At 39.7% G+C, this 25,920-nt stretch overlaps 2 protein-coding genes and 1 long non-coding RNA gene across 7 annotated transcripts in view; 1 reads left to right on the top strand and 2 right to left on the bottom strand.

The window, feature by feature from the left end:
• The window catches only part of LOC134299746 (uncharacterized), a 60,188-nt gene extending 55,975 nt beyond the window's left edge, over positions 1-4,213 (bottom strand). The window contains exon 1 of the long non-coding RNA XR_010006988.1: positions 4,122-4,213. This is a non-coding gene — a long non-coding RNA (uncharacterized LOC134299746). The remainder of the gene's footprint in view (positions 1-4,121) is intronic.
• frmd4a (FERM domain containing 4A) overlaps positions 1-25,920 on the top strand; it is a 485,341-nt gene that overhangs the window by 127,729 nt on the left and 331,692 nt on the right. The window lies entirely within an intron of this gene.
• Positions 16,893-19,496, bottom strand: LOC134299744 (uncharacterized). Its single transcript, XM_062983561.1, has one exon. It carries the CDS (start codon positions 19,474-19,476, stop codon positions 16,966-16,968), a length of 2,511 nt encoding a protein of 836 aa, XP_062839631.1. The 5' UTR covers positions 19,477-19,496; the 3' UTR covers positions 16,893-16,965.

The following is a 25,920-nucleotide window of genomic DNA, read 5'->3' as shown; positions in this document are numbered from 1 at the left end:
CTGAAATCATACAAAAACAATAACGAAGTGTATCATTGGTTGCAGATTTTGGTTCATATATCTCAAAGCCTCGCAACCTTACCCACAAGAGAACAATTCCTGCCCTCATCTTAAAGTGTATTGAAGGGATAAATTGCTACTAACATTTTCTGCAGTTGAGACTAAATCAAGCACCTTGTTCTACTATGAAAATGACTGAGTAGGGAAATTAGTTAATCTTGTTCATGGTTAACATTGATGCTGACCCGTGCCTTAAACATAGAGGAAAAAGGAGAATGAAATTAGTAAATGTGCTGTAAGGTAAGTGTGCTATCTCATAGCTTCCTCTTCAAATCCAGACTATGCTGTTAATCCTATTACCTCTGTAAAGCCACCTTGTAAATGTCATGATGATCCTGGGACTTGAATCTTTAATTTACCATCCAGCATGCAGTATTAAGTGCCTTTCTTCATAAACTGCTGTACAGAAGGGAGAGGTGCTGAGCTCCCAAAACTAAAATTGTCTGATCCTGTGGGTTTTGATTTCAACTTGAATTAATAACATTAATGTCTCTTTTGAGTTCTCTGTTTTATCTAAATCTTTAATTTTTACTTGTTTCATACTTGGAATGAATGGAGAGTCTTGTTTCTAATTCATTACTCTCATATATGTTCAGTTACACACTTTTTCCATCCTTTTTCCACATGAATTTTTAGGAAAGTTTAAAAATTGTAAAGTCTCTATAACTTTTATAACATTTCCTTTCAAAATATGCATTTCCATCTGAAATGTGCATTTTCATGTGCATTTTGGAGCCAAAAACTATATCACAGAATTCAAAAAAGCATAAGATCTGAATGATTGTAATATACTCTTCGTCTCTGTCAGAGGCATGTCTGAATGAGTCAAACCTATTGTGCAGTGGACCATGGTTTCTTGCACAATGGAACATCCAGAACCTCATTACATAAGGGGAAAATAACATCTGTTGAAAGGGATAGCTCTGCACAGAGACAGACATGGTGATAATGCATTATTATGGCTATAGAGATTTCTGCCCTTTTAAAGATCTTGGCCCTTGGGTGTTTTGCTGCCTCTTCACATTATTGGTTGACCCGAGAAACATAAAACTACATGATATAAAAAGACTTGATGTGGGGCTTGCTATCTTCTGCAAGTGTCTCATGAACATTGTAATTTATGCGCTCCTTTGCCAGGACACACAAGGCAACAAGCTATGTAGGTTTGTAGAAAATGTTCAGATCATTTCCGCTAGAGTTTACTCTAGCATCTCCAGTCCACATGTGGCAAGACCACCCCCATATGAAAACCTGAAGATTCATTATCTTTTAGAGTAGATCCAGGGTAAGCAATTTCTTTGGACCATTTTGCCCTCCCCTGGATCTTTCTTCCTATCCCCTTCCATGCTTTTGTACTACCCAAGTTAATTAAATAAAGTGTCCCAAAATGGCCCAAAAATTAATTTCTCTTCTTTTTTTGGCCATTTTAGAAGAGGAATTCAGCAGTATGGTTTCTGGGGGAGGTAATTTACTATTCAATGAACAATTTCTTTTAAGATTTGGGAAATTGGAGAGTTGTGTATAGCATCATTCAGTCTGCAGGAGGCAGAGGCTGAGGAGCCTCAAATAGTTTGTAGGCTGCAATTTGCCTATCTGTGATGTAAATTGTACCGAGCTAGACCTACCAATGGTCTATCTCAGTGGTTCTCAACCTTCTGTGACCTCTTAATAGAATTCCTCATGTTGTAGTGACCCCCAATTATAAAATGTTTGTTGCTGCTTCATAACTGTAATTTTGCTACTGTTCTGAATTGTAATATAAATATCTGATATGCAGGATGTATTTTCATTCACTGGATCAAATTTGGCAAAAATACCCAGTGCACCCTAATTTGAATACTGGTGAGGTTGGGATTGATTTTGTCATTTGGGAGTTGTAGTTGCTGGGATTTATAGTTCACCTACAATCAAAGAGCATTCTGAACTCCACCAACGATGGAATTGAACCAAACTTGGCACACAGAACTCCCATGTCCAACAGAAAATACTGGAAGGGTTTGGTGGGCATTGACCTTTAGTTTTGGAGTTGTAGTTCACCAACATCCAGAAAGCAGTATGGACTCAAACAATGATTGATCTGGATCAAACTCGGCACAAATATTCAATATGCCCAAATGTGAACACTGATGGAGTTTGGAGTTGTAGTGTTTTCTGATGGTCTGAACCTTCTGATCCCCCCCCCCCCCCGCCGAAACGGACCATTAGTTCATCTAGCTCAATAAAATCTACATTTACAGAAGCAGCTTCTTATGTTCGGTGTCTCTGGATACATGGGTTCCTAAAGGCATTAATGTTTATGTCACTAAGATGTGAAGGGTCTGCTTAAGTCTGTTAAACTGAACATACTGTACATACATTTATATTATAGGCCACTTTGAGTCCCATTCAGAGTAAAGCAGGATTTAAATCAAGTAAGTGAATAAATAAAGCCTCCTTTGAGGTTGGAAATGTTTCTTGCACCCTTCATGCTATACAATTATGTCATTATTATTCTGTTCTATTATGGCTGTATCCGCAGGAATTTTGGAATCTTGGCACCAGAGTCCTCTTGTAGGTATTTCTAAATACTCTCCCAAAATTGAAGTGTCAGGAGCTTTGGAGAGGGGAGGGGAAATCCTAGGGTTTGGGCCTCAATCCCAAAAAGTACTGGGATTTAAAATTCCAGTGCCTCTCGGGATTTTGGCCTATCTGGAAGGGCCTTTAGAGGAACTGGAAACAGAAATAATGTTTGGACAGAACTTGGACAAATAACATTTTCAGTTCTTGCTTGAGCTGTTGGAACTCATGCATTGGGCTCTATTTTTAATTAAACTCATCTTCCTTGAAAACTTCTGAGAAGCCTCCCCCCCCCTCCCCACTGTATCACTACATCCATAGGCAAAGTAGGATCTGAACATTATGAGAGTGGTTCATTCAAAGGTATAACACACTCCTGTCCTCATAATGTTTCTGTGCTACAGCTCTAATGGATCACATGAAATGATGCTTTCTTATGTCTTAATTTGAAAGAAAATTAATTGATGTGATGCTTTACTCAGTATTAAATTTACTTGACCTCAGATATCTTGATATCAAAACAACAGGGGATAGAAAATTAGTTTGCATTTTATAGCAATGAAATAAGTGTCAAATTGTGTCCATGAGAGCTCATTATTTGCAGCACATGTATGTATGTTGCATTAAATGCAGGGGGTACAATTCACTACTCCCCCATCTCCAAGAAACAGGCCATTCATCTGTATCAATTGTTTTGTGACTCCCCCCCCCCCCCCCATTGTTGCCTTCAGGGGGAATAGGAATCTATTCAGAACTTCTAGGAGTTTCAAGGAAAAGATGTTGCCCCTCCTTAATTATGGAATGATAAATTATTTAATCTACTTGGGTGCCTGTATGCACATTCAAGCTTTCTCTCTCATTTTTCAGTCTTGTGGTGCCATTAATCAATGGAAGTTTTCAGTTGGACAGAAGACAGGTTGATTTAAAATGTTGCATTACTATAACCTCTCCAGTATACTATGACCTGTTTGCAGAGCTCAGGTGATTGATCACAGAGAGCATCACTGTCAACTGCAAATAGACAAAGGAGAGACATGCTTGCTGCCTCTTGCAAGGATAGCTATGTTTACTCCATTGAAACTTGAGTAAGTCTCACTGAAGTGGTAAATCAGTGTCTGGACTTTGCCAAAGAGACTGCCTTGTATGTTAAAAACAGATCCACAGATGTATGAAACTGACACATCAAGGAAAAGGATAAGCTGGCAGCCAGCTCCCTAATACCCTGATTTATATGTATACTGAAGGGTATTGGATGTAAAGAAGAATTTAGTAATGAGAGATCCACCTCTTTAGTACAGTCTAAACAGAGATTTACTGTATGAGTGAAAATTAAGCACAGCTTCTATGCTTCACTCGTGTCTTTGCAGGAGAGACAATATGTATATGAAATAAAATACCAGCGCAATGTTTGAGCCAAAAGGCTGAGAGACAGTCTTTTTATAACCCATTGGGTTGCTGAATTTGCTTGTCCTCGACCAAGTTCCACAATGTCTCGTGGTCATTACCTTGTCCCCGTAATGCATCTGGCTCTTTTCCATTGATTTTTACCCTCCAATCAACACATGCCTTGAGTTCAGGGTTCATCTCTCCGGTCCACTCTTCTCTGCACAAACAAATAAAGATGGTTGGCAGTCCCAGAGTAAATATATGATGCACCACTGTGTGACTTGACTGACAACAATGTCACCCAATTTTGCTGCTTCTTTTTTAAAAAGTAAACCTGACATATAATAAAAAAACAGCCTTGATGAAAAAGGTTTGCTTTATTTTTACATAGTTCTCCAGTAGTAATTAAGAACATAAGAAGCAAAATATTTCCTTTGTTTTCCATGGAACAACCCTTGACCGCACTGGATAAGATAATTACTCATACAGAAATATGTATATTATGGGGAAATGTGTTCTGTTTATCATAAGATTTAAAATTCTACCCAAGGCTAAAGGATCACTGCCTTATAATTAGTCTGTCTCTAGACTATTATATGTCCTTATATAATAAGTCATGATAAAACCACACTGACATTTCATCAGAAATAACTTGCTCAATTCAGTAATTCCCCCTTTCATTTTTAAAAGACACTTGGAGAATTTTCCCCTCAGATTCAGTATTTGTAAGATGTAAGACTCAAAAGGCCTAAGAGTCAAAAGTATAATTGCTGCAATTATGAGATGTTTCTGTACTTTTCAGGAGTGTGATCCATTATCTCGAGGGAAAGGAAACAAGAGAGGAATGTGTTCTCATAAATTTGAACTATGGTTGATGAGATTCTTAGGCAACCCCAACAGTGCAACTGTTTATCAGTAGCTCATATGACAGAGGTGAAGTGGACTTCTCTCTCTCTCTTTGGTCTAGTTAATTCCAAGATTAAATCAACACATTATCTTAGAATTCCATTAATACTCTTACAAAGGGTTTTTATCACCAAAATTACAAAAAATAAGCATTCATTTTGTTTATAGTTTTCTGAATTATTTTCTCATAGGTTTGTATAGAGTGTTTTGATGGGGATTTCTTTAAGGTAATGAGCATTTAAAATTGCCTAGAAACTATTTATGCATTTAACCAAATTGTTCCTTTCATGTACTCTCAATAACATTGATTTATCCATGATTTCAGTCTTCCACATATGTGTCTATTTTGAAATGCAATTCAATAGGACATGCCAGACACCAAATATATCTGTGCAGTCAATGCTGTCACTTGTATTGTCAATATTTCTATGTAGTTTTCAACCTTCACACAATTCCTGACATTTAATATAACATATATACTCTCTAGACTAAGAAGTGGAAAGCAATTATTTTCCTGTGACTCCTTATGTGTGATTTTATATACTTCAAGTGTTCTGAAATCCATGATTCTCCATAAATGGCATATTATTTTTAATCAATATTAGACAAGAAATAAAGAATACTAGTCAATTGAACGGTGATGTGTACTAAGTAATATTCAGTTGCATAAACCTTTTAAGTATCCTACTCTTCAAACTGCATTTTCAGTATTGTATATTGGGGTTTTGTTTTTTTGTTTTTTTGCCTACTGAGATTTGTCTTCTAGTCTATAGTCAGTAATAATTCATTTTCTGTCCCAGTTAAGTAATATTCTCAACTGTAAATGTCATTTTAGAGAATTCTCATACTGCCACATACAATTTTTGCTGTTGCTATCTCAAGTTAAATCTTATTTTCCAGAATTTGGTGCTTTGGATAACATTGATATTTTATGTCTTTCTGTCTGCTTAATTTTCAGTTTGTTCAAATTTGTATGTTTAGACATGGGGTATTGCAAACGTGTAAGTGAACAAGATAAACCATGTCAACCTTCAATTACAAAAATATAAGACTGAATAAAGCTAAATATTTATTTATTTCTCATCCAGTCCTCCCAAAAAGTCTGCTTTTAATGTTCCTATTTTAAAAGTTCTTTCCAAACATGTGTGCTGTTACTGCAAACAAAACATTTTTCTGGATGTCATAGTGGCTTTGATCTTACAGCAAATAACAGATTTTGTTCACACCATTAGCAAAGATAATGAAACCATATATAAATATATGTATATGTATGTGTGTGTGTGTGTGTGTGTGTGTGTATGTATGTATGTATGTATGTCTCCTGTTTCTGGGGATTCACATGTCCACAGATAAGTGGTCTTTCAGAGCACCATCCTCCCAAATATACGTATCAGTGGCATTCTTTGAGATTATCGAGCTGGCTTCCTCAATTTGTACTGGAAGGTTGCATTCTTTCTGGAGGCATCATTGCATACAAAAATGTGTCTGTGTTGTTTGGAAAAAAGCATTTCTCATCTTCCATGGTCAGGCAGATAAGCAGGACCAGGATGGCGAATGAACCAGAACTTCCCATTTCTCTCTTACATTCAGATTTGTTAGACTGTTAAGGCATAAGAAATAATTGTGCTTCTTCTTCCACTCAGATTTCTTTCCACTGGAGACTGCTAATAAAAATTGAGCCATTTACAAATAATTCAGTTAAGTTCTAATTCTTGCACAGCTGTTTCCAAAGGGTGCAGTTACTTAAGGTTATCATTTGAAGAAGATTTTCTAATTTAGGGGATGCCACAGGCTCCATCTATTCTGAGTGAGAGTCAATCTGGGCTGCCCTTGTACTCTGTGTTGTATAATTAGTAAGTACTTAAACAGTGTGACTGTTCAATAACTCCTCTGTGTTTTCACCATAATGATTATAATTACTCCCATCGATGAAACACAGAGCTGCTGCATATAAGCATCTCCTTCTGTTCATTGGGAGGTACAGTTTCTCAATCATTTCTTTTTTGAGGACTGGTTGATTTGGCAGAGAATTCCAGGTCAGGCAATAGGAAGGAGTTCCAAAATCAATTTGCCCTGCCTCTGATTTGTTTGACCAGCATATGTGTGTGTGTGTGTGTATGTATGCGTGTGTGTGTATATATATGTGTGTGTGTGTGTGTGTGGTGTCTCCCATAGGCTATCTGGAGCTCAGGCTGGTGCTGTGGAAAGATGGAGGTAAAACTTAGGACTTTGCTGCACAATGTTCTGGCATTGCAAACCCATCAAAATGAGAGCCAGAGCATGCCAAGATAGCCACTCTTACAGTTTGCTGTAAGCACTTTTCATACCGTTTGCTGAAAGCACTTTTAGCTTACCACAGCTATTCAGATGTAACTCCTCCCAATCTGTACCTTTCCCCTCCTCATCCATTCACCCCCTCCGCGAATAATTGCACAACTCTGAGACTTCACTCATGCTAACAAGACTTCATCATTGTCTCTGGGAGAGTATGCAGTTGCACAGTTAATTACTTCCACATTTTCATGCCATGCAAGCACTGTAATAATAATAATAATAATAATAATAATAATAATAATAATAATAATAATAATAATAATAATAATAATAATATTATTATTATTGTTGTTGTTGTTGTTATTATTATTATTCTCCAGAATCATTTTGTCAATTAATAACTGGTCTTTTGTGCCTCTGCTTTTCCATTTGTTGCCTTTCTGTTCATCTGGCAAGATGTTTTTTTCTTCAAGGTAGTCTTGAATTTTGTCAGCTATGGTGCCAGTCAGTAGTTTAAACATGGTGGGCAGACACGTTATTGGCCTGTAGTTTCCTGGTGCTGCTCCTCTTGCTGGATCCTTTTGTATCAGGTATGTTCTTCCAGCCATTCACTGATATTTCCTTTCTGCAGTATTGCATTGAATTGTTGGGCCATTTTTCCATGTAAACTAATCAGATGTTTGAGCCAAAATCCAAGAAGTTGATCACTACCAGGCGATGTCCAGTTCTTGACTTTTTGCACTCGTTTGCTGATCATTTCAGTTGTTATTTCCATCTGTTCCATTTTGCTCTGTGAAAATTCTCCTTCAAACTCCTTTATCCACCCAGCGTTTTTGTTGTAGTTCTTATTATTTTCCCAAAGCTCTTTCCAGAACTTCGTTGTTGCAGTTTTCTCTGGCTTTATGGTTACTGTGTCTGTTGTTTGGTTCAGACTCTGGTAGAACTGTCTTTGGTCTGATTGAAACAGTTGATTTTGTCTGTACTGGATGATTCTGGCATCATATATTTCAATTTTTCTGGCTGTTGCTGTAATTTGTTCTTTCACGATTTCCAAAGCTTCTTCAATTTTTCTGGTGTTCAGCCAGTACTTTCTGATCAGGTATTGCTTGATTTTGTCATTCTTCAGTTTCTTCTCTTTCATATTTTTGAGGTTACTTGCATCTGATCTAAGTTTCTTGATTTTCAACTCTAGTCTGACCTTCCACTTTGGTTTTCCAGTCGATTTTCTTTGGGGCTGCTTTGGTTGTAGGAGCCCAAGCTCTTCTGTTACTATCACTGCTGCACTGTAGGCATACTGGTTTGTTTGTTCAATTGAGGTTATCTGGACAGTGGAGAGTACTGTATTCACATCTTTCATGAGAGGCACCAGGTGTCTCTTGGGCACTGCTTTCTTATTGCATTTGCTGCAGCATGAGCCACAATCTTATCCTTGAGCTCTTGTTGTCTTGCTGTCAAGGTTCCTGGTGGTTCAACAGGTGTTTCAAGTGCTGGTTCTTCAAATTCTTGCAAAAGCTCCACACTGTCTTCTGGTTCAATCTGTTCCACCATTCCAAGTGTTGCTGGAGTCTCTGCTGCTGTCTGTGCTGTGGTCTGATGGTAATTTGCTTTGCAAATATTCTGGATTTCTTCAAGTTCAACTTCACTGAACACTTTGTTTCTGATTATGAATCTTCGTTGGTCAGCCAGTTGGGGTTCTGCTATCTAATGAGTTACAAACTAGTTTGAGGTGACTTTACAACAATGTTTGAGGTGGCTTTACAACATGATTGTGAGTATTTCCATTTGTGACTAAGGAAATTTTAACACATGCTATTAGCCTCATGCAAGAATCTCCATAGTTTTCTGCCAGAGGCTAGATGTATGTTCCTTGAGAATAACCAGAAAAACTGTATAGTGCTGTATTTTGTCTCTTCACCAATTCTAAAAATCCATGCATTTCAGATTCAAATCTCTCTGCTCCTTGGTGGATATATTCTGATTTCATTCAGAACTTTACAGAATTCTATCTTTGTCCCACCCAATCCTCATACTCTAGTTTGATTCTAGTCAGGCTTCATTTATTAACTCATCTGGTTCTACTTTGGCTTTACTCCTGGTGTCATTAAAGAAACCAGCAGGTAGTATTGGAAGCCTTTTAGATTTTTAACATTTTTTGTGGCTTGCAGGTGTTTGGGGGTCTACCAGATGTGTGTGGGCATTAATAAGCATTTGGGGAATTGCGGTTTGCCCATCTTTGCTGTACATGTTCAGGCACCAATGCAAAATTGTGCAAGGGGGTAATGTGAGATATCTGAAGACCCTTCTGGTACCACTGGAATACTTTATCAGTTCTACTTTGTCTAAATAGCTTCTTCCAGAGGGGTTTGTTTTAACCATTTTCTCTTTTTTTTTCTTTAACATTTCCTTCTATAAGTATTACCCAACATGCAATGTGTAGCATGTCAATGTGGTGAGACTAGTCCACCATTAAAAGACTCTGCAACATACATTGCTGCTCTATTAGCTCTAACCATAAGATGAGCAATTAGTGATGGTCTGGTGTGGGCAACATATTTTTTTCCATCTCTAAAGAATATCAGTGGCACACACAGACAGTGCTATTTATATTCTCCAGCTGATTTCCAGACTGAAATAATGTTCCACAGAGAAACCACATAATCAGCTCCCTAGCTGCTTCTCAACTGGCTCTTAAGAAATTTTGGTTTCAATTACATTAATGAAGCTACATGAGACAGGAACAGATGTGGAATACTGAACCACAACACCATAATCCTAGAATGGCCACTCCCTATTCTGCTCTCAAAGGAAGTGCCCAATTTATCTGCTACATCTGAGTTGTCAGTACTATTGTGCTATTTCTTTGTCTACCATGAGAAAATATTTTTTGTTTGTGTATTTGTTTCAGAGTTTTTCCCAAAGTGGTCTGAAGTGAAGAGAAACTACACTATAAGAAAATTAAAATTATCTGCATGGTTTTAAGTACTGAGATATACTGTACTGGTATAATCCTGTGGGATTTTACTCCAAATCTTGGAATGATCAAAGGAATATCTCTGGAAATTCAGGTGATTATATGGAAACATAGTTTGGCCTTAAATATTCTGCAAAAGATGTCCTTCCTTTCACTCACCTACTCAAGTAAATGATGATATAAGGCTGTGAGGGGAACAAAGAAAACTGACTGTAGTTTTCAAATGCAACCAGCACATATACTGGAAAGAAGACAGGGAGAACTGAATCTGAGTTTTAAAACTGACAACATTCTATATTGCCTGTCTCTAAGAGTTTGACAAGGGAGAACTAGACTTTTGTTGTCCCTGTTCTTTGAAAACCAGGAAGTAAAAAAGTACATAGGTCCAAACTTCTAAGACAGCCAGTCTCACGAGAATCTGGACTCTCAGAATTCTGCATTCTCATACGAAAACAAAAACAAAAAAGGGAGCATGTACAAAGATAGGGAATGCATGGATTAGAAGGAGTTTCATTCCTGGAGCTAGAATAATTAAACACACTTCGAGCTTTCTCGAAGTGCTTTCAATAAAACTTGGAGTAATAAGGAAAAGGGCTGGGCATGTGTCATGTAAGATGGATTTTGATGACAGAACCTGTTTTAGGATACTCATGTGATAACGTCCTAAGTCTCTTCTCTCTTAGCCCTAGTTCTTGCCTGTTATCCAAAATAAAAACATTGCTAAAACAGCCTAAACAACATTTCCCCTCTTCAGCCTTCAGAAAATAGTAGTCAAGACGGCTGAGCCCCACTGTAGCCCAAGAACTATATTACTTAAAGGAAACCTGAAAAACAAATTCATGAAAGGCATTTGTCCTGTAGTGTTTTCATGGGCCACAGAGCCAATTAAAAGGTTTATGTCAAAGATAAAAGCAAGAGTGTGTGTGTATATAATTACCAAATAAAGAATAGACCACAGAATTATCATCAATACTTGTAGAAAAAGAGACTATAAATTAACTCCTTATTTGGCATTCAGCCAGGATGGTAGTCAATGGGAGTGATTTCATTATGCATCTTTTTGCAGATCGCAGCAAAAGAAACACACACTAGGTTGTGCTGTTTCCTCAAATTCCTGCCCATGTGCTGCTTTTTACCCATGGCTTGTGTGCTCCCTGCTGCTGCTGTGGAGAGATCTGCCTGAAGAGTTTTCAGTTCAGTAGCTTATGGTGGAAATGGATTACATCTGTTGATTGAAAACCTTCAAGGAAAGAGACAGATACCTAAATAAGGAGTCTTAGGCCTTTATTCTCACTCGCTGAACACTGGTGAACTGGAGCATTCTATGAAGATGGGGTCATGAATAGCAACAAAGAGTTAAGATGTTGTCTTTTAATTAGGCTTTTTGTGTTCATCCAGGGTTCCAGTTACAGTGATAGCTCAGAGATGCTTGGAGGAAGGATTTCTGAAAGAAAGCCAACTCCTGCTTGAAGTTAATGAGACAAGCTTTCTAACAGTAGATTTTGTTGGAAGTAGCAACTTTTCTCTTTTTCTCTCATATATGTACACACACACTCATATCTTGCTTGAGGCTGAGCAGGAACAAAGCAAGACATGCTATCACAAGAGAAATGGAGCTCAGATAAATAGCATGCTGGCTGGCAATATTTCTTTCAGATGATTCAAAGAGAGAAAAACAAGAGGGGCTGAGGAGGGAAGAGAAAGAAAGAGAGCCTTCTTACTCTATCTGTAGAAAAAGGAACCCTTTGTATTGCTGTTCTTAGTGCGATCCTTTATGACCCTCTGAGATGCTAATTAGAGATATCAGATCCTTGGTTGCCATGAATGCCCTGGAATTCCTGAGCATGTAATCACATGATACTGAAAAACATACAGTAGAGTCTCACTTATCCAACGTTCTGGATTATCCAACGCATTTTTAGTCAGTTTTCAATACATCGTGATATTTTGGTGCTAAATTCGTAAATACAGTAATTACTACATAGCATTACTGCATATTGAACTACTTTTCTGTCAAATTTGTTGTATAACATGATGTTTTGGTGTAAAATCATAACCTAATTTGATGTTTAATAGGCTTTTCCTTAATCCCTTCTTATTATCCAACATATTCGCTTATCCAACATTCTGCCGGCCTGTTTATGTTGGATAAGTGAGACTCTACTGTAGTTTTAAATTAACAGAAAGATATTTATGGATGTTCTACTCAGAAAATATGTTTTGCGCAGTACATCTAGCAAACATCTAGCTATTATTGACTATACTGGGAGCAATTAGATATATGGTATGCCTTTCTGGGGAAAGAAGACAGCATTAGCAGTTGCCATTCCAAACTGATCTAGTTGCTCATTACTCTTTATGTAATACCCTAAAGGCACCAGATCCTGTCTGACCTTGGAGGCGAAGCAGGTTCAGTTCTGAGTTGTACTTAGATGAAACATAAGCAATGGATACCAAGTGTGGTAGGCTATATTTTAGAGGAAGGCACTGGCAAAGCTACCTCTGAGTATGCCTTGCCTAAGAAAACCCTATGAAATTCAGGGGGCTGCTATATGTCATCAGAAGTCTTAAAGGTGCATACACATACACACTTGCATTTCTGGTGTTAGAAAAACGTTTTGCTTCAGGTAGAAATTGAGCCTATAAAACTATTCCAGTAGGACAGAGCTGCTATATCTTAATAGTAAATTATGAGTACAAAAGGGGGGATTGGGGAAGTGACATTTATCACACTGGAAAGTGAAATTGCCATCTCCAATAGGTACACAAGGATTTAAGAACATTGTCCTCTTTTTATAGCTTTTATTAAGGTTTTTCCATTAAAATTAGATAAAAGGGAGGGAGAGGTAAAGAGACAGAGAGGACTAAAGGAGACAGGTTGGGTTGGGAAAGGGTAAGGTTGGGGTTAGGATTAGGGAAAAGAAGGGAAGGAGGGGGGTGAACACAAATAAGGGTAGGGGAGTTTGTAACTTCCAGCCCTCTTCCTCGTGGGTTCAAATCTATAGTTCTTCTATATTTCTAGGTTTTAATGTTTATGATACAATGTTCCCTCACTACTTCACAGTTCACTTTTTGCAGATTTGCTATTTTGCGGTTTTTCAATAAACTCTAAAAGACTATTATAAATCATAAAAAATTAAAATTTACAGCCTAAGGAAGGGAGGAAGGAGAAGCCAAAGGGAGATAAAAGGAGTCCAAGCAGCAACGGGAGGAGAAGAGGCGATTTTTCAACACACGATTGGTTGATAAAGACTTAAAATAGTGTATAACTACTAAAATAATGTATAAATATTAATATAAATATAGTGTCCCTACTTCGTGGATTTTCACTTATTGCAAATGGAACCTAACCCCCGCAATAAGTGAGGGAGCACTGTACTTCAGAGGATATTTCTTTTGTTTCTAGTTCTTGTTCATAGTAAAATCTTCATCTTTTCTTGTTTCATGAAATTGATCAAATTGATCAATACAGTTCTTAGATTGTTTTGTTGATAAGATATTTGTTGTGTTACTTTGTCAGCCATTCTTTAAATCTCGGGGTTTCTTCCACTCTCCAATATCGTGCATAAACAATTCTAGCTGCTGTTATTAAGTAATAGAAGAGTATATCTTTATTTCTTTCTAATTTTACATCTATTATTCCCAACAAAAAGTATTCTGGTTTGAATTGAATTTTTTCTTGTAGAATTTTCTGAGTTGCTTTGTGTATTACTTTCAAATATTTTTGGCTTTTTAACAACCCCACCATATGTGGAAAAAGGTGCCTTTTTCTGATGCACATTTCCAGCACTTTGCATCTAGATTTTTATAGCATTTTCCTAATTTATTGGGAGTAATGTACCACTGGTATAACATTTTATATCAATTATATTTTCACTCATATGCGTATGTGTATTTCAATCAGAGCCGGCCCTAGGTATTTTTCAAGTGTAGGCGAACAGAATTTTGGCGCGCCCCCCCCCCTAAACCAATCACTGAAAAATAAAAGCGTTGGATAAGTGAAAATGTTGGATAATAAGGAAGGATTAAGGAAAAGCCTATTAAACATCAAATTACATTATGATTTTACAAATTAAGCACCAAAACATCATGTTTTACAACAAATCAATAGAAAAAGCAGTTCAATACATGGTAATGTTATGTAGGAATGACTATATTTGCGAATTTAGCACTAAACATTGAACAGGGATATAGAGCAGTGTGGACTTAGATAACCCAGATAGCCCTCAGTATTTAAAAAAATCTCTAAAATCAGGACAATAAATAAAGAACAACACTCTGAAAACAGAAGAAATCCAGACAGTAAACAATCAGGGACAGCTAACACCTCCCAAAAAAAGATTCTTCCAGGCAAGAAGAAGCCAGGCCTTGAAGCCACAGGGCCATTAAATGCTAATCAAGGTGATTAATTACAACATTCACACCTGCTTCAAAGAAGACTTCTTTCTCCCACCCTGGACTTTCTACAGATATATAAACCCCACATACCTAGCTTCCAAGTTCCCACAGACCTCACAATCTCTGAAGGTCCCAAAGGTGGGCTCACGTGGTGTGAAGGCGGGCCCGCGCTGGCCGGAAGGCCCAGCACGGGCAGTGGGAGGCCCAGCGCGGCCGCCAGGAGACCTGAAGGAGAAGGAGGCGGAGAGTGGCGCCCTCCTCCCAGGACGATGGTGCCCCCAGGTCGATGGCGCCACAGGCAAATGCCTAGTTCGCCTTATGGTTGGACCGCCTCTGATTTCAATTTAGAGTTTCAAAGCTTTTCCCATTTGTTCAAGCTAATAGTATGCCCCATATTTGATGCCCATTTCACCATACATTCTTTAACTATTTCTTTTTCCATTTACCAGTCTAGTAACTTCTTGTAAATTTTTGTAATAATTTTATTTTGTGACTTCATTATTTGATCCCAAAAGACTTCTTTGTCCATGAATTCTTTCTTTTATCTTTATTATAATATTCTCTTATTTGTATATATTGAAACCAAGAAATATTTTTGGAGACTAGGACGCAGAACAATGGCTTTAAACTACAGGAAAGGAGATTTCACCTGAACATTAGAAAGAACTTCCTCACTGTGAGAGCTGTTCGGCAGTGGAACTCTCTGCCCTGGAGTGTGGTGGAGGCTCCTTTTTTTGGAGGCTTTTAAGCAGAGGCTGGATGGCCATCTGTCAAGGGTACTTTGAATGCGATTACCTGCTTCTTGACAAGGTGTTGGACTGGATGGCCAATGAGGTCTCTTCCAACTCTATGATTCTATTATTCTATGAGATAGATTGAGTTCTGCTTGTGTTTTCAGTCTAAAGTTTCCATTTTGTCTTTTTATAATATCTTTATATGTGGGCCAGTCTTCTCCACTCATTTCCCTTCTTTGGTTTGCCTCAAGGGGGGAGATCCATAAAGGAGTTTTGATATAGAAATTGTCTTTGTATCATTTCCTGCCTCGAACATTGTCCTCTTTTGAATTATTTAGGGTTCATCATATTCATAATAGGCTAACTATTTTTACTTTGTTTTATATCCTGCCCTCTCTTCCTCATTGAGGGACTCAGAGTGACTAACAATTGGCACCATTTCAATGCCATTCAAACAAGACAATATCAACTCACCATTCTTAAGGCTGTAAGTGCATCATGGGGTTGCCTTCACTGTCTTTGGGAAGGCAGTGATAAATAATAAACTGTTTTGTTTAACATTTTGTTTACTGCCACAGCACTAAAAATGCACAAAATTTGTTTCAACTGAATGGCTAAAAGTTGGTCACCCAACTTCACTAGCTTTATATGAATTTCATAGGAAATTTGCATCCCATGCATCTTATCTATTGATAGTAAACATTTCTGCATTAATTTTTCACTGCTAGATGTTTTCTAAGCTAAATAAAATTGTCACCTTTTCCAGCCTGTGACATTATTCTTGCAGTTATAAATTGCAGTATGTTTTAACCTGAGAAATGAGCATAAGGTCACCCTCTCAATGTCAACTGCCTGTAATGAGTTGATTATGGCATTCAGTTCATTGAATAAAACTAACTCCTTTTGTGTCCTACTAAAATTGGCAGTTATGATTCTAATTCCATAGCACAGGCTGCACTTAGCTAAGCTGGCTCTAAACTGAGCACAGTCTTCCAGTCCACACATTTTGGGAATATGATTTGCTGGCTTTGAACTGGCAGCATCTGGAGGAGTAGTGTGACCCTCTGCCAACCACACCTGTGAACATAGGTCCTCTGAGAAGGGGAGCTGCCTGATTAATGATGATTAGCATTCCTGGACTCCAAGAAAGCCACATCCTCTATGTACAGAAAAGCATATTTCACCTGGCACTTCAGGGAAATAAACGTGCATATTGAAATGGCAGTCTGTCTAGCCAGAAAGTTATCTCAAGAACATTTTTATTCTGAATGACTGTGAGGACTGAACATTAAAAGATGCTACACAAGACATGTCCACAAATACTTGATCATTTTGCTTTTCTATTAATGTATGGTTGTTAACCTCTTCCATCCCATGAATGCCCATGTAATGTATTTGTACAGTGCTTTTCTTCACATATTCAAGTGATGAAACAAATTTTGTAGAAATATTTCATTCAAATGAGTTCAGGGTTGTTGTATGTCTTTCGGGCTGTGTGGCCATGTTCCAGAAGCATTCTCTCCTGACGTTTCGCCCACATCTATGGCAGGCATCCTCAGAGGTTGTGAGGTATGGATAAACTAAGTCAGGAAAGGAAAGAATATATATCTGTGTAGAGTCCAAGGTGTGGCAAGAGTTCTTTGTCACTGGGAGCCAGCATTAATGTTTCAGTTAATCACCCTAATTGGCACTGGAAATGTTTTGTCCCTTGCCTGGGGGCATCCTTTGTTCAGTCAAGTCCTCATTGTGTTGGTTCCCATCTACTGTTTTGATTTTGGAGTTTTGTAATACTGGTAGCCAGATTTTGTTCATTTTCATGGTTTCTTCCTTTCTGTTGAAGTTGTCCACATGCTTGTGGATTTCAATGGCTTCTCTGTGTAGTCTGACATGATAGTTGTTAGAATGGTCCAGCATTTTTGTGTTCTCAAATAGTATTCTGTGTCCAGGCTGGTTCATCAAATGCTCTGCTATGGCTGATTTCTCTGGTTGAATTAGTCTGCAGTGCCTTTCATGTTCTTTGACTCTTGTTTGGGCGCTGCGTTTGGTGGTCCCTATGTAGACTTGTCCACAGCTGCATGGTATCCGGTAGACTCCTGCAGAAGAGAGAGGATCCCTCTTGTCCTTCGCTGACCGTAGCATTTGTTGGATTTTCTTCGTGGGTCTGTAGATAGTTTGTAGGTTGTGCTTCTTCATCAGCTTCCCTATGCGGTCAGTAGTTCCCTTGATGTATGGTAAGAACACCTTTCCTCTGGGTGGATCTTTGTCTTGACTCTCATGGCTTGTTCTTGGCCTTGCAGCTCTTCTGATGTCTGTGGTGGAGTATCCATTGGCCTGTAGAGCCCAGTTTAGGTGGTTGAGTTCACCTTGGAGGAGGTGAGGTTCGCAGATTCTTTGTGCACGGTCTGTCAGGGCTTTGATTGTGCTCCTTTTTTGACTTGGGTGATGGTTGGAGTTTTTATGAAGGTATCTATCTGTATGTGTAGGTTTTCTGTAAACTGTGTGGCCCAATTGTTGATTGGGTTTGCGGATGACCAGAACATCTAGAAATGGCAGTTTTCCTTCCTTTTCTTTTTCCATGGTGAATTGGATGTTTGGGTGGATGCTGTTAAGATGGTCCAGGAACTTGCTGAGTTCTTCCTCTCCATGGCTCCAAATTGTGAAGGTGTCATCTACGTATCTGAACCAAACAGTTGGCTTTTTTGGTGCTGTTTCTAGGGCCTGTTTTTCAAAGTATTCCATATAGAAATTTGCTACTACTGGGCTGAGAGGGCTCCCCATGGCCACTCCATCCTTCTGTTCATAGAATCCAGTGTCCCACTGAAAGTAGCTAGTGGTGAGGCAATGGTGAAACAGGGCTGTGATGTCTTCTGGGAAGTTTTGTTTGATTAGTGTGAGGGTGTCAGCTACTGGGACTTTGGTAAAAAGGGACACCACATCAAAGCTGATCAGGATGTCCTTGGTGCTTAGATTGAGGTTGCTGATCTTTTCTATAAAGTGTGTAGAGTCCTTGATATAATGTGCAGTGAGCCCAATGTGGGTTTGTAGCTGTGTAGCCAGAAATTTTGCCAGGTTGTAAGTCGGCGATCCAATGGCACTTACAATGGGTCTGAGTGGGATGGAGTCCTTGTGGATTTTGGGGAGTCCGTAAAGCCTGGGTGGGAGGGCTTCTGATTTGCACAGCTGTTGGCGTATGTCAAAGTTAATGGAGGAGTTCTTGATTAGAGTGTTCGTTTTTCTGGTGATTTTGTTAGTGGGGTCTTGTTTCAGTTTCTTGTAAATTGTGGGATCTAGAAGTTGTCTGATTTTTTCTTTGTATTGTTTTGTTTCCATGATTACTGTGGCATTCCCCTTGTCAGCTGGAAGAATGATGATTTCAGGATCTGAGTTGAGATCTTTGATGGCCTGTCTTTCTTTTCTCGTTATGTTGCTGGGGGGGAGTTTTGCATTTCTCAGGATCCTTGCTGTTTCCATTCTTACCTCCTCTGCTTCTTCCTCAGGGAGCTGGTAAATTGCTGATTCAACATTGGCGATGATGTTTTCTACTGGGATCCTGGTGGTGGTGACTGCAAAATTTCCTCCTTTTTCTAGAATGGATACTTGGTCTTCAGTGAGTTGTCTGTCTGTCAGGTTGATGATGGTCCGTGATTTATCCAGTTCTGGCTTTGGCTGTTGCTTACGGCATTTGTCAAATTTTTGTTTTTGTCTCTTGGTGTGGAGAACCATGTCTTTCTCCATTTTCTTGTAGGTAAGGCTGTCTATTTTATCCCAGTCCTGGGTATTCATCTTTTGGCTGATGTTGATGTGGAGGTGCAGCAGTTCTTTGTCTGTGTTTGCGAGTTCTTTACGGATGGTGTGGATTCTCTCTCTCAAGAGGTTGCGTTCCAGGCGGTTGTAAATGCGATGAGCCTGTGGTGTTTTGAAGGTCCTTTTGGCTGCAAGAAATTGTGGGATGGTATCTGTGTCTCTGCAGCGTAGAAGGAAGGTCAGAGAGCACAGTAGATGTGCTTTCCTGGTCCTTAGTTTTTCCAATCTCCGTGTGTCTTGGAACAATTTCTCCCCGTAGAGATGTTCAATGTGTTGTCGAAGGCTTTCATGGCCAGAATCACAGGGTTGTTGTATGTCTTTCGGGCTGTGTGGCCATGTTCCAGAAGCATTCTCTCCTGACGTTTCGCCCACATCTATGGCAGGCATCCTCAGAGGTTGTGAGGTATGGATAAACTAAGTCAGGAAAGGAAAGAATATATATCTGTGTAGAGTCCAAGGTGTGGCAAGAGTTCTTTGTCACTGGGAGCCAGCATTAATGTTTCAGTTAATCACCCTAATTGGCACTGGAAATGTTTTGTCCCTTGCCTGGGGGCATCCTTTGTTCAGTCAAGTCCTCATTGTGTTGGTTCCCATCTACTGTTTTGATTTTGGAGTTTTGTAATACTGGTAGCCAGATTTTGTTCATTTTCATGGTTTCTTCCTTTCTGTTGAAGTTGTCCACATGCTTGTGGATTTCAATGGCTTCTCTGTGTAGTCTGACATTATAGTTGTTAGAATGGTCCAGCATTTTTGTGTTCTCAAATAGTATTCTGTGTCCAGGCTGGTTCATCAAATGCTCTGCTATGGCTGATTTCTCTGGTTGAATTAGTCTGCAGTGCCTTTCATGTTCTTTGACTCTTGTTTGGGCGCTGCGTTTGGTGGTCCCTATGTAGACTTGTCCACAGCTGCATGGTATCCGGTAGACTCCTGCAGAAGAGAGAGGATCCCTCTTGTCCTTCGCTGACCGTAGCATTTGTTGGATTTTCTTCGTGGGTCTGTAGATAGTTTGTAGGTTGTGCTTCTTCATCAGCTTCCCTATGCGGTCAGTAGTTCCCTTGATGTATGGTAAGAACACCTTTCCTCTGGGTGGATCTTTGTCTTGACTCTCATGGCTTGTTCTTGGCCTTGCAGCTCTTCTGATGTCTGTGGTGGAGTATCCATTGGCCTGTAGAGCCCAGTTTAGGTGGTTGAGTTCACCTTGGAGGAGGTGAGGTTCGCAGATTCTTTGTGCACGGTCTGTCAGGGCTTTGATTGTGCTCCTTTTTTGACTTGGGTGATGGTTGGAGTTTTTATGAAGGTATCTATCTGTATGTGTAGGTTTTCTGTAAACTGTGTGGCCCAATTGTTGATTGGGTTTGCGGATGACCAGAACATCTAGAAATGGCAGTTTTCCTTCCTTTTCTTTTTCCATGGTGAATTGGATGTTTGGGTGGATGCTGTTAAGATGGTCCAGGAACTTGCTGAGTTCTTCCTCTCCATGGCTCCAAATTGTGAAGGTGTCATCTACGTATCTGAACCAAACAGTTGGCTTTTTTGGTGCTGTTTCTAGGGCCTGTTTTTCAAAGTATTCCATATAGAAATTTGCTACTACTGGGCTGAGAGGGCTCCCCATGGCCACTCCATCCTTCTGTTCATAGAATCCAGTGTCCCACTGAAAGTAGCTAGTGGTGAGGCAATGGTGAAACAGGGCTGTGATGTCTTCTGGGAAGTTTTGTTTGATTAGTGTGAGGGTGTCAGCTACTGGGACTTTGGTAAAAAGGGACACCACATCAAAGCTGATCAGGATGTCCTTGGTGCTTAGATTGGGCTTTACGGACTCCCCAAAATCCACAAGGACTCCATCCCACTCAGACCCATTGTAAGTGCCATTGGATCGCCGACTTACAACCTGGCAAAATTTCTGGCTACACAGCTACAAACCCACATTGGGCTCACTGCACATTATATCAAGGACTCTACACACTTTATAGAAAAGATCAGCAACCTCAATCTAAGCACCAAGGACATCCTGATCAGCTTTGATGTGGTGTCCCTTTTTACCAAAGTCCCAGTAGCTGACACCCTCACACTAATCAAACAAAACTTCCCAGAAGACATCACAGCCCTGTTTCACCATTGCCTCACCACTAGCTACTTTCAGTGGGACACTGGATTCTATGAACAGAAGGATGGAGTGGCCATGGGGAGCCCTCTCAGCCCAGTAGTAGCAAATTTCTATATGGAATACTTTGAAAAACAGGCCCTAGAAACAGCACCAAAAAAGCCAACTGTTTGGTTCAGATACGCAGATGACACCTTCACAATTTGGAGCCATGGAGAGGAAGAACTCAGCAAGTTCCTGGACCATCTTAACAGCATCCACCCAAACATCCAATTCACCATGGAAAAAGAAAAGGAAGGAAAACTGCCATTTCTAGATGTTCTGGTCATCCGCAAACCCAATCAACAATTGGGCCACACAGTTTACAGAAAACCTACACATACAGATAGATACCTTCATAAAAACTCCAACCATCACCCAAGTCAAAAAAGGAGCACAATCAAAGCCCTGACAGACCGTGCACAAAGAATCTGCGAACCTCACCTCCTCCAAGGTGAACTCAACCACCTAAACTGGGCTCTACAGGCCAATGGATACTCCACCACAGACATCAGAAGAGCTGCAAGGCCAAGAACAAGCCATGAGAGTCAAGACAAAGATCCACCCAGAGGAAAGGTGTTCTTACCATACATCAAGGGAACTACTGACCGCATAGGGAAGCTGATGAAGAAGCACAACCTACAAACTATCTACAGACCCACGAAGAAAATCCAACAAATGCTACGGTCAGCGAAGGACAAGAGGGATCCTCTCTCTTCTGCAGGAGTCTACCGGATACCATGCAGCTGTGGACAAGTCTACATAGGGACCACCAAACGCAGCGCCCAAACAAGAGTCAAAGAACATGAAAGGCACTGCAGACTAATTCAACCAGAGAAATCAGCCATAGCAGAGCATTTGATGAACCAGCCTGGACACAGAATACTATTTGAGAACACAAAAATGCTGGACCATTCTAACAACTATCATGTCAGACTACACAGAGAAGCCATTGAAATCCACAAGCATGTGGACAACTTCAACAGAAAGGAAGAAACCATGAAAATGAACAAAATCTGGCTACCAGTATTACAAAACTCCAAAATCAAAACAGTAGATGGGAACCAACACAATGAGGACTTGACTGAACAAAGGATGCCCCCAGGCAAGGGACAAAACATTTCCAGTGCCAATTAGGGTGATTAACTGAAACATTAATGCTGGCTCCCAGTGACAAAGAACTCTTGCCACACCTTGGACTCTACACAGATATATATTCTTTCCTTTCCTGACTTAGTTTATCCATACCTCACAACCTCTGAGGATGCCTGCCATAGATGTGGGCGAAACGTCAGGAGAGAATGCTTCTGGAACATGGCCACACAGCCCGAAAGACATACAACAACCCTGTGATTCTGGCCATGAAAGCCTTCGACAACACAAATGAGTTCAGTTTGTGGCCTCACCTACAATGTCATGTGTCATTGTGTAGACTCATATAATGCAGTTCAGTGCAGGTAAGCTGCATTATAAGTCTACACTGACCATTTAATGCATGTGGATTCATCTGTGTTACATTAACTTTTCTGAATCATAGAGTTGGAAGAGACTTTATGGGCCATCCAGTCCAACCCCATGCCAAGAAACAGGAAAATCGCATTCAAAGCACCCTCGACAGATGGCCATCCAGCCTCTGCTTAAAAGCCTCCAAAAAAAGGAGCCTCCACCACACTCTGGGGGAGGGAGTTCTACTGCTGAGGAAGTTCTTCCTAATGTTCAGGTAGAATTTTCATTCCTGTAGTTTAAAGCCATTGTTCCACGTCCTAGTCTCCAGGACAGCAGAAAACAAGCTTGCTCCCTCCTCCCTATGACTTCCCCTCACATATTTATACATGACTAATAATGTATCCTCTCAGCCTTCTCTTCTGCAGGTTAAACATGCCCATTTCTTTAAGCTGCTCCTCATAGGGCTTGTTCTCCAGACCCTTGATCATTTTAGTCGCCTTCTTCTGAACACATTCCAGCTTGTCAACATCTCCCTTCAATTGCAGTGCCCAGAATTGGACACCGTATTCCAGGTGTGGTCTGACCAGAATAGAGGGGTAGAATGACTTTCTGGATCTAGACACTATACTCCTATTTATGCAGGCCAAAATCCCATTGGCTTTTTTTTGCTGTCACATCACATTGTTGGCTTATGTTTAACTTGTGGTCCATGAGAACTCCAAATCTTTTTCACACGTACTGCTGTCGAGCCAGGCGTCTCCCCATTCTGTATCTTTGCATCTCATTTTTTCTGCCTAAGTGGAATATCTTGCATTTGTCCCTGTTGAACTTCATTTTGTTAGTTTCGGCCCATCTCTCTAATCTGTTAGGATCATTTTGAATTCTACTTCTGTCTTCTGGAGTATTAGCTATCCCTCCCAGTTTGGTGTCGTCTGCAAACTTGATGATCGTGCCTTCTAGCCCTTCATCTAAGTCATTAATAAAGATGTTAAACAGAACCAGGCCCAGCACGGAATCCTGCATCACTCCACTCATCACTTCTTTCCAGGATGAAGAAGAAGCACTCGTGAGCACTCTTTGGCTTTGTTCACTTAACCAATTGCAGATCCACCTAACTGCAACTATGCCTAGCCCACATTTGACTAGTTTGTTTGCCAGAAGTTCATGGGAGACCTTGTCGAAGGCCTTACTGAAATCCAGATACGCTACATCCACGGTGTTCCTGCATCTACCCAGCTTGTAACTCTATCAGAAAAAGAGATCAGATTAGTCTGGCATGACTTGTTTTTGATAAATCCGTGTTGACTATTAGCGATGACTGCATTCATTTCTAAGTGTTTGTCGACCACTTCCTTAACAATCTTTTCCAGAATCTTGCCTGGTATCGGCCTGAGGCTGACCGGATGGTTGGGTTGTCCTTTTTTCCTATCTTGAAGATGCAAGCAGTGGTTGTGTTCAGTAGGCTGGGGATGTAGAAACATGTGTATGTTGTGCAAAGACATCAATTAATGCATACACACTTTTTGCATTAAGAGGATTCTGATTTGAAAAGTCTGAGATGGAGGGTTCTCCATAGAGGCAGGGCAGGGTAAGCAATAGGCAACCCTTACTTTGCAAACTTCCATGTGAGAGAATTATGTGACTCAACTACTTTCAGCCTACTTTTCTTCATCTGCTGTACAGTCTAAATGATGACTGCATCATCAAACGCCTCTAAGATCAGTCACCATGAATATTGTACTGCTCCATGACTAAGAAGTTTGAATTAATAATCTAAGGTTGTCAACACAGGGACCAAAATAACAATGTAACAATAAATATGACACTTCAGTTCTATTATAGCAGCTTTTGAATTAGACGCCTAGAACAAAAGTGCCAAAATTATTCTCTATTTTATTAACTAGAGAATATTTCCTCTTCTGTCACCCTTTTCCCCCTTTTTATAATTGCTTTATGCTGTAAAGTTGCCCAACTTCTATAATTTACTTGACTAAAGGAACAATTGTGTATTGAAGAAGCATTCCATAGACACCCTTCTATGCAGAACACACAATAAGCTACAGCTATACAAAATACGTGCATGGAATCAGCTCAGCTGCAAAAGTAGACTTGCTGAAATGAGAAGCCATTGTGTGTAGATGAGGGAAGAAGTAGACTTAAACCTCAACCTGTACTTGGAATTTATTATCACACCCCCATTAATAGCTCAACTCTAAAACAACTCTAGGCACAGTGCAAAGAAATCCCATCCCTGTTTCCATGTCACCACAACATAGCATAAGATATGGTGTGACTCATGAGCTATTACAGTGCACAACCTCCAGTGCTGTGCCATTGGAGTTCTCCTTCAATTGATATGACTCTTTTGTATATGATGTTCTCCGAGCACAGTGATTGTGAGGAACATAAAGAGACTAGAATGCCTACCTATAGGGATGCCTGGCAATGGATAATAGTGGGTGTCCCAATGGGACTGATACAGTGGAGATAACAGTAGGATCATCTTGCATACGAGGGTGGCAATAAGCAATTTGATCCTGGTATTTCTTTGTCTTTAGAGCTTGGAAAGTTACTTTTAAGCAGTTCTTGCATAACATTACAGTATCTGTTAGTCAAATCATTATCATTAACCAGAGTTTGAAAAGTAACCTGTGTTGTTCGTTCAGTGGTGTTAATGTTCCATTTCTTTAAAAACAACGTAAGTTACAAGAATGACATAAAACAAAACAAAAAATCATGTCAAGATACTTCTTAAAATACCCTTAAATATTCACTTTTAAAGTAGGTACCTAGAAAACATTAACTAAATACACCAATAATCCCATTCCCACTTGTTATATAGTATGACCTCATTAGTCTTGGCACACTGTGAATATGGGATTCCTCTACTCATTATTAGATTTCAAACTATATTTCTAGGAACCTTCATAATCTAAATTATCCTCGTTGAAAGAGAACCTATCTGTGCATCTTCTCCTTCAATGAACCTAATACCTGAATGAACCTGCTCCCTAATACACTCTCACCCAGGACCCAGTGTAACCCAAACATCAAAAGTACATGAATCAAGAGCTATCCTTAAAAGATATCCTCTCCACACTTAGGAATTCTATGCTAGACTTGGGACATTATTCCATGCTCCTCCCCCCCCCCCCAAATTTCTAAACAATTGTACAGTGTTCTCTCACTTATCGCTGGGGTTAGGTTCCTGGACCACCCGCAATAAGTGAAAAACCACAAAGTAG

This window comes from Anolis carolinensis, chromosome 5 (assembly GCF_035594765.1).
Source record: "Anolis carolinensis isolate JA03-04 chromosome 5, rAnoCar3.1.pri, whole genome shotgun sequence".
NCBI classification, from domain to species: domain Eukaryota; kingdom Metazoa; phylum Chordata; class Lepidosauria; order Squamata; family Dactyloidae; genus Anolis; species Anolis carolinensis.
This window is presented reverse-complemented; position numbering and strand designations above follow the sequence as displayed.

Coding starts and splice junctions, on each gene's coding strand:
- LOC134299744 (XM_062983561.1), bottom strand. CDS start 19,476: ATGCCTGCCATAGATGTGGGCGAAACGTCAGGAGAGAATGCTTCTGGA.